At 41.7% G+C, this 15,392-nt stretch overlaps 1 protein-coding gene across 1 annotated transcript in view; it reads right to left on the bottom strand.

The window, feature by feature from the left end:
• Positions 1 to 13,035, bottom strand: part of LOC132507457 (cytochrome c oxidase assembly factor 6 homolog) — a 28,208-nt gene extending 15,173 nt beyond the window's left edge. Inside the window, exons 1-2 of the mRNA XM_060126879.1 lie at positions 12,859 to 13,035; positions 12,499 to 12,658 (exon numbers count right to left, since the gene is read on the bottom strand). Coding sequence (XP_059982862.1) covers positions 12,499 to 12,642 — 144 coding nt within the window. The 5' untranslated portion in view covers positions 12,643 to 12,658; positions 12,859 to 13,035. The remainder of the gene's footprint in view (positions 1 to 12,498; positions 12,659 to 12,858) is intronic.
• Positions 13,036 to 15,392: the final 2,357 nt, after the last annotated feature.

Here is a 15,392-nt window from a genome sequence, read left to right as displayed (position 1 = left end):
AGAAATGAAAAAGGAGAAGTAACAACTGATACCGCAGAAATACCAAAGATCATGACAGATTACTACAAGCAACTGTGCGCCAATAACATGGACAATCTGGAAGAAATGGACAAATTCTTAGAAATGCACAACCTGCCAAGACTGAATCAGGAAGAAACAGAAAATATGAACAGACCAATCACAAGCACTGAAATTGAAACTGTGATTACAAATCTTCCAACAAACAAAAGCCCAGGACCAGGTGGCTTCACAGGCGAATTCTATCAAACATTTAGAGAAGAGCTAACACGTATCCTTCTCAAACTCTTCCAAAATATAGCAGAGGGAGGAACACTCCCAAATTCCTTCTGTGAGGCCAACATCACCTTGATACCAAAACCAGACAAGGATGTCACAAAGAAAGAAAACTACAGGCCAATATCACTGATGAACATAGATGCAAAAATCCTCAACAAAATACTAGCAAACAGAATCCAACAGCACATTAAAAGGATCATACACCATGATCAACTGGGGTTTATTCCAGGAATGCAAGGATTCTTCAATATACGCAAATCTATCAATGTGATAAACCATATTAACAAACTCAAGGAGAAAAACCATATGATCATCTCAATAGATGCAGAGAAAGCTTTTGACAAAATTCAACACCCATTTATGATAAAAACCCTGCAGAAAGTAGGCACAGAGGGAACTTTCCTCAGCATAATAAAGGCCATATATGACAAGCCCACAGCCAACATCATCCTCAATGGTGAAAAACTGAAAGCATTTCCACTAAGATCAGGAACAAGACAAGGTTGCCCACTCTCACCACTCTTATTCAACATAGTTTTGGAAGTTTTAGCCACAGCAATCAGAGAAGAAAAGGAAATAAAAGGAATCCAAATCGGAAGAGAAGAAGTAAAGCTGTCACTGTTTGCAGATGACACGATACATAGAGACATAGAGAATACTAAAGATGCTACCAGAAAACTACTAGAGCTCAGCAATGAATTTGGTAACGTAGCAGGATACAAAATTAATGCACAGAAATCTCTGGCATTCCTATATACTAATGATGAAAAATCTGAACGTGAACACAAGAAAACACTCCCATTTACCATTGCAACAAAAAGAATAAAATATCTAGGAATAAACCTACCTAAGGAGACAAAAGACCTGTATGCAGGAAATTATGAGACACTGATGAAAGAAATTAAAGATGATACAAATAGATGGAGAGATACACCATGTTGTTGGATTGGAAGAATCAACATTGTGAAAATGACTCTACTACCCAAAGCAATCTACAGATTCAATGCAATCCCTATCAAACTACCACTGGCATTTTTCACAGAACTAGAACAAAAAATTTCGCAATTTGTATGGAAACACAAAAGACCCCGAATAGCCAAAGCAACCTTGAGAACGAAAAAAGGAGCTGGAGGAATCAGGCTCCCTGACTTCAGACTATACTACAAAGCTACAGTTATCAAGACAGTATGGTACTGGCACAAAAACAGAAAGATAGATCAATGGAACAGGATAGAAAGCCCAGAGATAAACCCACGCACATATGGACACCTTATCTTTGATAAAGGTGGCAGGAATGTACACTGGAGAAAGGACAGCCTCTTCAATAAGTGGTGCTGGGAAAACTGGACAGGTACATGTGAAAGTATGAGATTAGATCACTCCCTAACACCATACACAAAAATAAACTCAAAATGGATTAAAGGCCTAAATGTAAGGCCAGAAACTATCAAACTCTTAGAGGAAAACATAGGCAGGACACTCTATGACATAAACCACAGCAACATCCTTTCTGACCCACCTCCGAGAGTAATGGAAATAAAAACAAAAATCAACAAATGGGACCTTACGAAACTTCAAAGCTTTTGCACAGCAAAGGAAACCATAAACAAGACCAAAAGACAACCCTCAGAATGGGAGAAAATATTTGCAAATGAAGCAACCGACAAAGGATTAATCTCAAAAATTTACAAGCAGCTCATGCAGCTCAATAGCAAAAAAACAAACAACCCAATCCAAAAATGGGCAGAAGACCTAAATAGACATTTCTCCAAAGAAGATATACAGACTGCCAACAAACATATGAAAGAATGCTCAACATCACTAATCATTAGAGAAATGCAAATCAAAACTACAATGAGATATCATCTCACACCAGTCAGAATGGCCATCATCAAAAAATCTAGAAACAATAAATGCTGGAGAGGGTGTGGAGAAAAGGGAACCCTCTTACACTGTTGGTGGGAATGTAAATTGATACAGCCACTGTGGAGAACAGTATGGAGGTTCCTTAAAAAACTACAAATAGAACTACCATATGACCCAGCAATCCCACTACTGGGCATATACCCTGAGAAAACCATAATTCAAAAAGAGTCATGTACCAAAATGTTCATTGCAGCTCTATTTACAATAGCCCAGAGATGGAAACACCCTAAGTGTCCATCATCGGATGAATGGATAAAGAAGATGTGGCACATATATACAATGGAATATTACTCAGCCACAAAAAGAAACGAAATTGAGCTATTTGTAATGTGGTGGATAGACCTAGAGTCTGTCATACAGAGTGAAGTAAGTCAGAAAGAGAGAGACTAATACCATATGCTAACACATATATATGGAATTTAAGAAAAAAAATGTCATGAAAAACCTAGGGGTGAAACAGGAATAAAGACACAGACTTACTACTAGAGAATGGACTTGAGGCTATGGGGAGGGGGAAGGGTAAACGGTGACAAAGCGAGAGAGAGGCATGGACATATATACACTACCAAACGTAAGGTAGATAGCTAGTGGGAAGCAGCCGCATAGCACAGGGAGATCAGCTCGGTGCTTTGTGACCGCCTGGAGGGGTGGGATAAGGAGGGAGGGAGGGTGGGAGGGAAGGAGACACAAGCGGGAAGAGATATGGGAACATATGTATATATATAACTGATTCATTTTGTTGTGAAGCTGAAACTAACTTACCATTGTAAAGCAATTATACTCCAATAAAGATGTTAAAATGAAAAAAATATATATATATATATATAAAATGGGAAAAAAAAAATCTAGAAACAATACTTGCTAGGGAGGGTGTGGAGAAAAGGGAACGCTCTTGCACCGCTGGTGGGAATGTGAATTGGTTCAGCCACTATGGAGAACAGTATGGAGGTTCCTTAAAAAACTACAAATAGAACTACCATATGACCCAGCAATCCCACTACTGGGCATATACCCTGAGAAAACCAAACTTCAAAAACAGTCATGTACCAAAATGTTCATTGCAGCTCTATTTACAATAGCCCGGAGATGGAAACAACCTAAGTGTCCATCATCGGATGAATGGATAAAGAAGATGTGGCACATATATACAACGGAATATTACTCAGCCATAAAAAGAAACGAAATTGAGCTATTTGTCATGAGGTGGATAGACCTAGAGTCTGTCATACAGAGTGAAGTAAGTCAGAAAGAAAAAGACAAATACCGTATGCTAACACATATATATGGAATTTAAAAAAAATGTCATGAAGAACCTAGGGGTAAGACAGGAATAAAGACACAGACATACTGGAGATCAGACTTGAGGATATGGGGAGGGGGAAGGGTGAGCTGTGACAGGGCGAGAGAGAGGCATGGACATATATACACTAACAAACGTAAGGTAGATAGCTAGTGGGAAGCAGCCGCATGGCACAGGGATATCGGCTCGGTGCTTTGTGACCGCCTGGAGGGGTGGGATAGGGAGTGTGGGAGGGAGGGAGATGCAAGAGGGAAGAGATATGGGAACATATGTGTATGTATAACTGATTCACTCTGGTATAAAGCAGAAACTAACACACCATTGTAAAGCAATTATACCCCAAGAAAGATGTTAAAAAAAATTAAATACAAAGAAAACATATTAAAAGCCGCAAGGGAAAAACAACAAATAACACACCAGGGAATCCCCATAAGGTTAACAGCTGATCTTTCGGCAGAAACTCTGCAAGCCAGAAGGGACTGGCAGAACATATTTAAAGTGATGAAGGAGGAAAACCTGCAACCAAGATGACTCTACCCAGCAAGGATCTCATTCAGATTTGATGGAGAAATTAAAACCTTTACAGACAAGCAAAAGCTGAGAGAGTTCAGCACTTCCAAACCAGCTCTGTAACAACTGCTAAAGGAACCTCTCTAGGCAAGGAACATAAGAGAAGGAAAAGACCTACAATAACGAACCCAAAACAGTTAAGAAAATGGGAACAGGAACATACATATCGATAATTACCTTAAATGTAAATGGACTAAACGCTCCCACCAAAAGACACAGATTGGCTGAATGGATACAAAAACAAGACCCATATATTTGCTGTCTACAAGAGACCCACTTCAGACCTAGAGACACATACAGACGGAAAGTAAGGGGATGGAAAAAGATATTTCATGCAAATAGAAACCAAAAGAAAGCTGGAGTAGCAATTCTCATAACAGACAAAATAGACTTTAAAATAAAGACTATTAGAAGAGACAAAGAAGGACACTACATAATGATCAAGGGATCGATCCAAGAAGAAGATATAACAATTGTAAGTATTTATGCACCCAACGTAGGAGCACCTCAATACATAAGGCAAATACTAACAGCCATAAAAGGGGAAATCGACAGTAACACATTCATAGTAGGGAACTTTAACACCCCACTTTCACCAATGGACAGATCATCCAAAATGAAAATAAATAAGGAAACACAAGTTTTAAATGATACATTAAACAATATGGACTTAATCGATATTTATAGGACATCACATCCAAAAACAACAGAATACACATTTTTCTATAGTGCTCATGGAACATTCTCCAGGACAGATCGATCATACCTTGGGTCACAAATCAAGTCTTGGTAAATTTAAGAAAATCGAAATTATATCAAGTATCTTCTCCGACCGCAACGATATGAGAGTAGATATCAATTACAGGAAAAGATCTGTAAAAAATACAAACACATGGAGGCTAAACAATACACTACTTATTAATAACCAAGTGATCACTGAAGAAATCAAACAGGAAATTAAAAAATACCTACAAACAAATGACAATGGAGACACGACGACACAAAATCTATGGGATGCAGCAAAAGCAGTTCTAAGAGGGAAGTTTGTAGCAATACAATCCTACCTTAAGAAACAGGAAGCATCTCGAATAAACAACCTAACCTTGCACCTCAAGCAATTAGAGAAAGAACCCAAAAAAACGAAATTTAGCAGAAGGAAAGAAATCATAAAAATCAGATCAGAAATAAATGAAAAAGAAATGAAGGAAACAATAGCAAAGATCAATAAAACTAAAAGCTGGTTCTTTGAGAAGATAAACAAAATAGATAACCCACTAGCCAGACTCATCAAGAAAAAAAGGGAGAAGACTCAAATCAATAGAATTAGAAATGAAAAAGGAGAAGTAACAACTGACACCGCAGAAATACCAAAGATCATGACAGATTACTACAAGCAACTGTGCGCCAATAACATGGACAATCTGGAAGAAATGGACAAATTCTTAGAAATGCACAACCTGCCAAGACTGAATCAGGAAGAAACAGAACATATGAACAGACCAATCACAAGCACTGAAATTGAAACTGTGATTACAAATCTTCCAACAAACAAAAGCCCAGGACAAGGTGGCTTCACAGGCGAATTCTATCAAACATTTAGAGAAGAGCTAACACGTATCCTTCTCAAACTCTTCCAAAATATAGCAGAGGGAGGAACACTCCCAAATTCCTTCTGTGAGGCCAACATCACCTTGATACCAAAACCAGACAAGGATGTCACAAAGAAAGAAAACTACAGGCCAATATCACTGATGAACATAGATGCAAAAATCCTCAACAAAATACTAGCAAACCGAATCCAACAGCACATTAAAAGGATCATACACCATGATCAAGTGGGGTTTATTCCAGTAATGCAAGGATTCTTCAATATACGCAAATCTATCAATGTGATAAACCATATTAACAAACTCAAGGAGAAAAACCATATGATCATCTCAACAGATGCAGAGAAAGCTTTTGACAAAATTCAACACCCATTTATGATAAAAACCCTGCAGAAAGTAGGCAGAGTGGGAACTTTCCTCAACATAATAAAGGCCATATATGACAAACCCACAGCCAACATCATCCTCAATGGTGAAAAACTGAAAGCATTTCAACTAAGATCAGGGACAAGACAAGGTTGCCCACTCTCACCACTCTTATTCAACATAGTTTTGGCAGTTTTAGCCACAGCAGTCAGAGGAGAAAAGGAAATAAAAGGAATCCAAATCGGAAGAGAAGAAGTAAAGCTGTCACTGTTTGCCGATGACATGATCCTATACATAGAGAATCCTAAAGATGCTACCAGAAAACTGCTAGAGCTAATCAATGAATTTGGTACAGCAGCAGGATACAAAATTAATGCACAGAAATCTCTGGCATTCCTATACACTAATGATGAAAAATCTGAAAGCGAAATCAAGAAAACACTCCCATTTACCACTGCAAGAAAAAGAATAAAATATCTAGGAATAAATCTACCTAAGCAGACAGAAGACCTGTATGCAGGAAATTATAAGACACTGATGAAAGAAATTAAAGATGATACAAATAGATGGAGAGATATACCATGTTGTTGGATTGGAAGAATCAACATTGTGAAAATGACTCTACTACCCAAAGCAATCTACAGATTCAATGCAATCCCTATCAAACTACCACTGGCATTTTTCACAGAACTAGAACAAAAAATTTCACAATTTGTATGGAAACACAAAAGACCCCGAATAGCCAAAGCAACCTTGAGAACGAAAAAAGGAGCTGGAGGAATCAGGCTCCCTGACTTCAGACTATACTACAAAGCTACAGTAATCAAGACAGTATGGTACTGGCACAAAAACAGAAAGATCAATGGAACAGGATAGAAAGCCCAGAGATAAACCCACGCACATATGGACACCTTATCTTTGATAAAGGAGGCAGGAATGTACAGTGGAGAAAGGACAGCCTCTTCAATAAGTGTTGTTGGGAAAAGTGGACAGGTACATGTTAAAGTATGAAATTAGGTCACTCCCTAACACCATACACAAAAATAAGCTCAAAATGGATTAAAGGCCTAAATGTAATGCCAGAAACTATCAAACTCTTAGAGGAAAACATAGGCAGGACACTCTATGACATAAATCACAGCAAGATCCTTTCTGACCCACCTCCTAGAGAAATGGAAATAAAAACAAAAATAAACAAATGGGACCTAATGAAACTTCAAAGCTTTTGCACAGCAAAGGAAACCATAAACAAGACCAAAAGACAACCCTCAGAAGAGGAGAAAATATTTGCAAATGAAGCAACTGAGAAAGGGTTAATTTCCAGAATTTACAAGCAGCTCATGCAGCTCAATAACAAAAAAACAAAAAACCCAATCCAAAAATGGACAGAAGACCTAAATAGACATTTCTCCAAAGAAGATATACAGACTGCCAACAAACACATGAAACAATGCTCAACATCATTAATCATTAGAGAAATGCAAATCAAAACTACAATGAGATATTATCTCACACCAGTCAGAATGGCCGTCATCAAAAAATCTAGAAACAATAAATGCTGGAGAGGGTGTGGAGAAAAGGGAACCCTCTTGCACTGTTGGTGGGAATGTAAATTGATACAGCCACTATGGAGAACAGTATGGAGGTTCCTTAAGAAACTACAAATAGAACTACCATATGACCCAGCAATCCCACTACGGGGCATATACCCTGAGAAAACCAAAATTCAAAAAGAGTCATGTACCAAAATGTTCATTGCAGCTCTATTTACAATAGCCCGGAGATGGAAACAACCTAAGTGTCCATCATCGGATGAATGGATAAAGAAGATGTGGCACATATATACAATGGAATATTACTCAGCCATAAAAAGTAATGAAAATGAGCTATTTGTCATGAGGTGGATAGACCTAGAGTCTGTCATACAGAGTGAAGTAAGTCAGAAAGAGAGAGACAAATACCGTATGCTAACACATATATATGGAATCTAAGGAAAAAAAAATGTCATGAAGAACCTAGGGGTAAGACAGGAATAAAGACACAGACCTACTAGAGAATGGACTTGAGGATATGGGGAGGGGGAAGGGTAAGCTGTGACAAAGCGAGAGAGAGGCAAGGACATATATATGCTACCAAACGTAAGGTAGAGAGCTAGTGGGAAGTAGCCGCATAGCACAGGGAGATAAGCTCGGTGCTTTGTGGTCGCCTGGAGGGGTGGGATAGGGAGGGTGGGAGGGAGGGAGACGCAAGAGGGAAGAGATATGGGAACATGTATATATATATAACTGATTCATTTTGTTGTAAACAGAAACTAACACACCATTGTAAAGCAATTATACTCCAATAAAGATGTTAAGAAAAAAAAAAAGACTTCATGATTTAAAGACATGGTACAAGTTTTTCCCGTCAACTGTAAGTTCAACAAGTTTTTCAATTCACCAGCCATCATATTTGTATTAAGTTTATCTTATCCGGAACATACATTTAAGGAGACAGACACATAGTTAAAAATTATATTCATGAACTATGAATAAGTAAACTGATTGTAAAACTTTAAAACACTAAATATTCCATTTTATTATTTCTATTTACATCCTCCTCTTGCCATAGGGAATCTGGAGTATCTTAAGGCCCCATATCCTGAAACAGTAAAATCACAGAAGTAGAAAATCAAGGCCAACCACCAAATCCCCATAGCATCTGCACCTGAGCTGCTTTGCAGACCAGACAAAGGCATGATACCACACACGTTTTCACTGTCAGAACAGAAAAGCTTTTCTTAGGATTTAATTCTTAAATATTTCAGTAGAGCCTGAGTTAAGAATGTAAAACTGTGCCTGCCCTGTCTCAAGCTGGGATAAGAGACTCAGATAAAGCCAGCTACAAAGTTAACATTCCTCTGTAGGACACACCGCAGCCAGACACTGTCCTAAGAGACCCCTTTGAGTGACTAATGCTTTTTTTTTGGGGGGGGGGCTGTGTTGGGTCTTCGTTGCTGCGCGCGGGCTTTCTCTAGCTGCAGCGAGCAGGGGCTACTCTTCGTCGCGGTGCACGGGCTTCTCATTGCGGTGACTTCTCTTGTTGTGGAGCACAGGCTCTAGGCGTGCGGGCTTTAGGAGCTGCGGCACGCAGGCTCAGTAGTTGTGGCTTGTGGACTCTAGAGCGCAGGCTCAGTAGTTGTGGCACACGGGCTTAGTTGGTCCGCGGCATGTGGGATCTTCCCGGACCAGGGCTGGAACCTGTGTCCCCTGCACTGGCAGGTGGATTCTTAACCACTGCGCCACCAGGGAAGTCCCTACTGCTTTCTTATTCACCAAGAAACTCTGTTCTCTAAAATCAAACTATCAGAAATTTGCTCTTTGAAGTTCTTTCGGTAAGAATGAAACACCCCACTTTTGCCTGGGGGGGATCTGATAGGCACTCTGACAAAAAGAAGCAGTCTTGATTTCCAACTCAGGTGCAGGACTTCACATAAGGCTTTCTGAGCATGACGACATGGAAGCATTTATCTTCGTGGAAAATAAGACCCTAGGTCCACTTCTCAGTCCAGAGTTGACGACCTGCTTATACACAGCCCTGCTTTGCTCTGAGCCCATCAGAGCACCACTTCATTTCAGTTTCACCTAAGCTCCACCCTTCCCCAAACCCTCTGACAGCTCCTTTCCCTTGGCTGGTGAAACGCCCACAGCAGCTCCAGTGCGTGGGGCTCCCTGGTTAGAGCACGTTAATAAATCTCACTGTCAGACTCCACACCCCTGGTGTCCTTAGGCTGACTGAGCTGGGACGGGTGTTATATGGAAAGGGCACCAGATGAAGAAGTGGGGAATGCTCTTAACGTTTTTGTGGCAAATCAATAGATCTTTGCATCTCTTGTCACATCTCCAACTGCCTAAATGACAATGCCATTTAGTGGTCCTACTTATACTTCAGTCCCAACTTGTCCAGAACTCAGCTCCTCTCCAGACATGTTTCTTCCCCCGTCACCTATTTCAGTGACCGCGTCACCGTCCACCCAAATGCTCCGATCTCTTTCCCCCTCTTGATCGCGACAGTACAGGCCCACATCATTCCTTACTTGGATTGTTTTAATAGCTCTTTAACTAGTTTCTCTACCCTCCTTCATCCATCCATCACACCACTGCCCAGAATAATCTTTTTGAAATTCCAATTTGATCACGGCACTGCTTGTTTAAAGGTCTTTCAAGGTATCCCTATTGCCTTCAAGGTCAACATCCAAACTCCTCAGTAAGACAAATCAGGTCATTCATGGCTTAATCTCTGCCCACCTGTCTATCTTCTGGGTTTACCACCAGTCCCTGAAATGCTACCCGTCCAGAGATACCCCATTTCCTGAATGTGCTGATTTCTCATGCATCTTGCTTCCATGCCTTTGCATACACCGTACTCTCTGCTTGAAAAGCTCTGCTCCATAGTCTTTTCCATTCAATTAACAGCTGAGGACCCTCGACATGTGGCACCTCGAAGAGGCTAATGTCCAAAAGGCTAATAAACCAACAAGCAATTCTTGAGAAGCACTGTGTATGTATAATGCTAGTGTCCTCTAAGCCATTAGATGAGATGCAGGATAGTAGCATGAATGCCAAAATACTGGAATTTCTGAGACATTTCAAAGGTTCACAGGGAAAAGACAGTATCTGAAATTGATGTTAGGATCAAGTATCTTGGCTGTCCGGTTGCTCTATTTGTGGAAGACTGCGTTGGATGATGTTACAATGACAGATGTGATCCCTGCTTCTCCCTAAGTTACGAACCAATAGGAGGCTTTAAATCAGGCCATTATGCAAGGCCGACTGATGAGCGCTATAAAAGGGATAAGCAAAGGGGCAGAGAAGAGTAATTTGGTTTTGTGACAGCACAGTTTTATGGCATATTTATTATGTAAGAAATTTTTATTTTTAGTGTTTTATCATAGAAGTATTCATTGTGAATCTCTATTTGGTGGTTTTATTTTTACCTTTATTCTCTGGCTGTGGCTTCAGCTGAGTAAAAGAATCCAAACTTTGCAATCAGAGAGACCTACTTTCAAATCCCCTCTCTACTAGTTTGCTGGTTAGCCGATCTTGAACAAATCATTTCACCTTTCTGAGCCTTAGTTTCTATTACATAAAAGAGATACAAGAGTACCTCACAAGACTGAATGAAAATTAAAGCTAATGAAAACACAATTTCTCACACAGAATGCACTCAGAGAATACTCCCATCACTTCTCCCTCTGTCTCCTTCCCCACCTTCTCACACAAATCTCTGTAAATATCGTTTGCTTTTATTCTATGGCCACTGGGTACGACTCCTGAGTAGAGAGCATGGGTGAAAAGGGAGCAAAGGGCTGAGGGCGCAGGCTGGGAAAGGGAGCTCAGTTACAGACTAAGAATAGTCTGCAGATGACAACGGTTTTCCCTGGGAGCACGGCTGTCACTGTCAGATGCGGCAGCAGTTATTCTGATTGCTTTGCTCTACTGCTCCCTTCTTTGTTGGCGTAATCTATAACTTTGTAGGTTACTGTCAGTTTCTCTAACAATGTTCATGTCATAACTCTTGGGTGGTTCAGTATCCATGTGGTTGATCCTGCCAGACCCTGGCCCCTCAGGTCCTTGGCCTCTTTCTTCAATGATGTTGTCCTCCAACCTACCTTACTGCCAGGATCAAAGCCTAGGCCTCGTCCTTGCCAACAAACACAGCCCTGCCGTAATCTCAATTCCGAGCATCCCATTCTCCAGCCCCAATAGTGAAAAAGCAAGTTATTTCAATGCTCTGGGCTTCAGTCGCCTCCTCTGGAAATTGACGGCAACACCACCCATCTCAAAGGGTACTGATGAAGGAGCATCAGGCACTCACACCGGGGCACTTACTGAGCTCAGTGATGTTAGTTCCCTTTTCCAACCCCTCCCATTCTAAGGACTGGCAATACAGAGCAAGAGCCCATGTCGGCGAGGCACTTGGAGCAGCTGGTGGCAGAATCCACCACGTGATCATTTAGTTTCTTCCACTTTCTAAACTCCTTTGTATTTGCATTTTGGGTATATGACCATATGATTTGGGGCGGGCAACTGGGAATGCTTTATTTCTGATAGCAGCTCCAGGCCAATGAATTTGCCAACTCTTGCCCAAGAGTAAATACTATCCCCTCAGAAGATCCAGGAGAAATCTACCAATTTAGAAGGCTGGAATTTTTTGCTTAGTGTGCGTATGTTTTGCTTTTCAATCATCTTTAAAGTGTCAGGTGACGTTTTCCAAAGGTGTGCCTGCTATGTACATAAAACAAGCCTGGATTACGAGACAAGGTTTTCTCTGCTGCTCACGGAAACCGCTCATTTGACATGCCTCAAACGGTGCCTCATTTCATAGCCCACCACTCACCGTAAGCTCTATGTATTTTGACAGCAAACAGAAACACGTCCCAGTGTGACTTACCCACTGTTGGGGACAGCTTGATTCAAATGAGCTTCTTAACTTCTTGCACCGAGAAGCGTCCTCTGTGTTCTCATCTAAACACTTCCAGTACTCATCCCGGGCTCCCCAGCAAGCCTGCCTTTCTTTCATAGATGGGGCTGCCATTCCTAGTGGGCTCAAGCTGCCAACCAAAACATGTGATATTAGCAAGGAACTTGTAATTCGAGAGAAGGTAAGCCAAAGAAAAAATACTGTTGTTCCCTCCAAAACCCTCTTTTTTCAAAGTTATGCCTTCGCTTTTTAATGATGTGACTGAAACCAATCAGTTCTATTACACTAACGGTATCGTAAGAGCACTCGCTTTTGACGCTTATCCCTTACACCAGGTAATTTGCTTCATTGCTGGAGTGGCAGCTTGGTCTCAGAAAGCCGGAGTTAGGGGCTTCCCTGGGGGCGCAGTGGTTGAGAGTCCGCCTGCCGATGCAGGGGACACAGGTTCGTGCCCCGGTCCGGGAAGATCCCACTTGCCGCGGAGCGGCTGGGCCCGTGAGCCATGGCCGCTGAGCCTGCGCGTCCGGAGCCTGCGCGTCCGGAGCCTGCGCTCCGCAACGGGAGAGGCCACAGCTGTGAGAGGCCCGCGTACCGCAAAAAAAAAAAGAAAGCCGGAGTTAGAATTACGGCTCTCACACGGTCTGCCACTTAAGACACTTCACTTATTCTCTCGAGCCTGTTTCCCCTTCGGTAAAACAGGGGAGCGGTGCCCATTTTACGAGGTTGCTGTTCGAACCAAAGTGCTATACAAATAAATGCACGAGGGCAAAATCACCAGGCAGGACACGGAGTGCTGCTGCGTCTTGCAGAAGAGGAGCCCGAGGCTCGCAGAAAGTCAGCGACCTCCGGGGTCCATACCCTCCCCGGCCCGCCCCGCCAGCCCCGCCAGCAAGCCCACCTCTCCGCCAGCCCAGAACCAGGCTCCCTTCGGCGCCGACTGGAGGAGAGGCACGCAGCCCAACAACCGAGAAAGAAGGACGCGGTGCCGAAGACTGGCGGCGCACTGCCTCCTCGCTCGCTGGAGCTCAAGCGTCGTAGAACCCCGCCCCCTCAAGGAAACAATTCACGCGGCGAACGCGCTGGCCTTGGAATGAACGTTACGGGCTACCGTTCGCTGTTCCAGGAGGGCGGGACTTCCTGTTCCGTTCTCTTACCTGTCGCAGTGACTTCCGGGCCTGCTCGGGCGAGGGAGGCGGGTCCTGTGGCTGTGGGGGTGGGAAGTGGGTGGGATCCGGGCACTCCTCAGAGCGGTCTTGGCTTTGTTAACGTCTCGGTGCCTCTCTCCCTGCAGTTTTTCGTCATTTTAACGAACTGTGCTTCTTTCATGAATCTAAATTTCTGCATCTATCTCGCCAAGCGCCGTTCGGAAAGCTTAACGTGCGAGCCCTGCCGGAAACGGCGGCTTTGTGTGGAAGTTGGCACCTGAGATGAGTGCGGGACGAAGCGTTAAAGGGCCGTGAAGGCTTAACTCCTCGCTTTTTAAATTAAAGGGAAAAAAAAGAAAGAAACGATCCCAGAAAGAGGCGGGTGACACCCCAGGACACATGGCAAATAAGTGACTGAGCTGAGAATCCAGGGCACCAAGCTCCCAGTTTCCTGATTCACATTTGATCCTGTTACATTTACCAACATTATCACCTTTCCCTTGCTTGAACCCTTGCGGCTTTCTTCTGTAGATGGACAAGATCCTTTTAGTTGGTATGGGGAGACATCTAGTGAAAGAATATGAAAGCCAAGTTCCAGTCGGCTGAGATCTGATAGTTGGTGGGATTAAAATGTGAGCCTGATTAGAGTTTACAGCTAAGATCTTTGGACTTGGATCTGAAAGTTGCCGGAGGTAATACAAATTGGTCAGGAGAGTGGGTAAAGTTAATACCTGTATTATTGTTTTAATCTTACTTGTGGCTTTTTTTACTCCCTAAACGCCGAGGTGTTTTTCAAAAGGAATGAAAAGCGCTGCTCCAGATATTTTGAAAGATGCTCTTTTTAATATTTTAGTGAATATGTCAGCAGAATCTTTATTTGAAAGCACGTTTGTAGCACGTTTGTAGATACAGGTCAGTCGTCCAGGTCTCTTAAAGATCCCATCTGCGCCATCATCTAGTCCTGTTGAATTCTAAGTGCTTATAAAACTCGCAAGCAGTTTACAGCTCTGCACTCAGTGCTGGTATTTAATCCTTTACAAATAAACATACGCAGATTTTTCAGGTTGGCTGTGTGAAGCCTAAGTACCACCAAACATATGTTCTACAATATGGGAAGGATTTCTGTAATAGTTAATGGAGTCTAATAAGTGGATTGCTTTAGCTTTACCAGGGCCCCCAATTATTTCATACTGTGTCTATCAAGGGCAGTTTATATAAAGATAGTATCTTTTAAGTATGACTAATGAGATACAAAAAGGATGGAAGGAGTCTTGAATGACTTATGAGTTGAAAAAAATATATTTAAAGTTAAACATTTTTATGCACTTAATAATAAATATATATATATAATATATAAAGGGAATCGAGGAAATTATAAAGAAAAAAATATATGGCCATAGTGGGTGATTTTAACAGGCCTTTCCCAGTCATTGTTAAGACAAACAAAAGGAAAATCAGTAAGGGTATAGAAAATTTGAATAACATGATGTACAAACTTGACCTAATGAATATACACAGAAAAACACAACCGAAATCAGAACATGTGTTTTGGAACGCAAACATGACATATTACCAAAATCAACTGCATACTTAGCTGTAAAGCAACTCTCACCGAATTTTAAAGATTGAAATCATTCAGCACGTGTTTTTTGAGCACAGTGCTGTTAAGCTAGAAATCAATAAAGAACTATAAAAACAAGTCCATGTAACCCACAGCCA

This window comes from Lagenorhynchus albirostris, chromosome 16, assembly GCF_949774975.1.
Source record: "Lagenorhynchus albirostris chromosome 16, mLagAlb1.1, whole genome shotgun sequence".
Classification (NCBI taxonomy): Eukaryota; Metazoa; Chordata; class Mammalia; order Artiodactyla; family Delphinidae; genus Lagenorhynchus; species Lagenorhynchus albirostris.
This window is presented reverse-complemented; position numbering and strand designations above follow the sequence as displayed.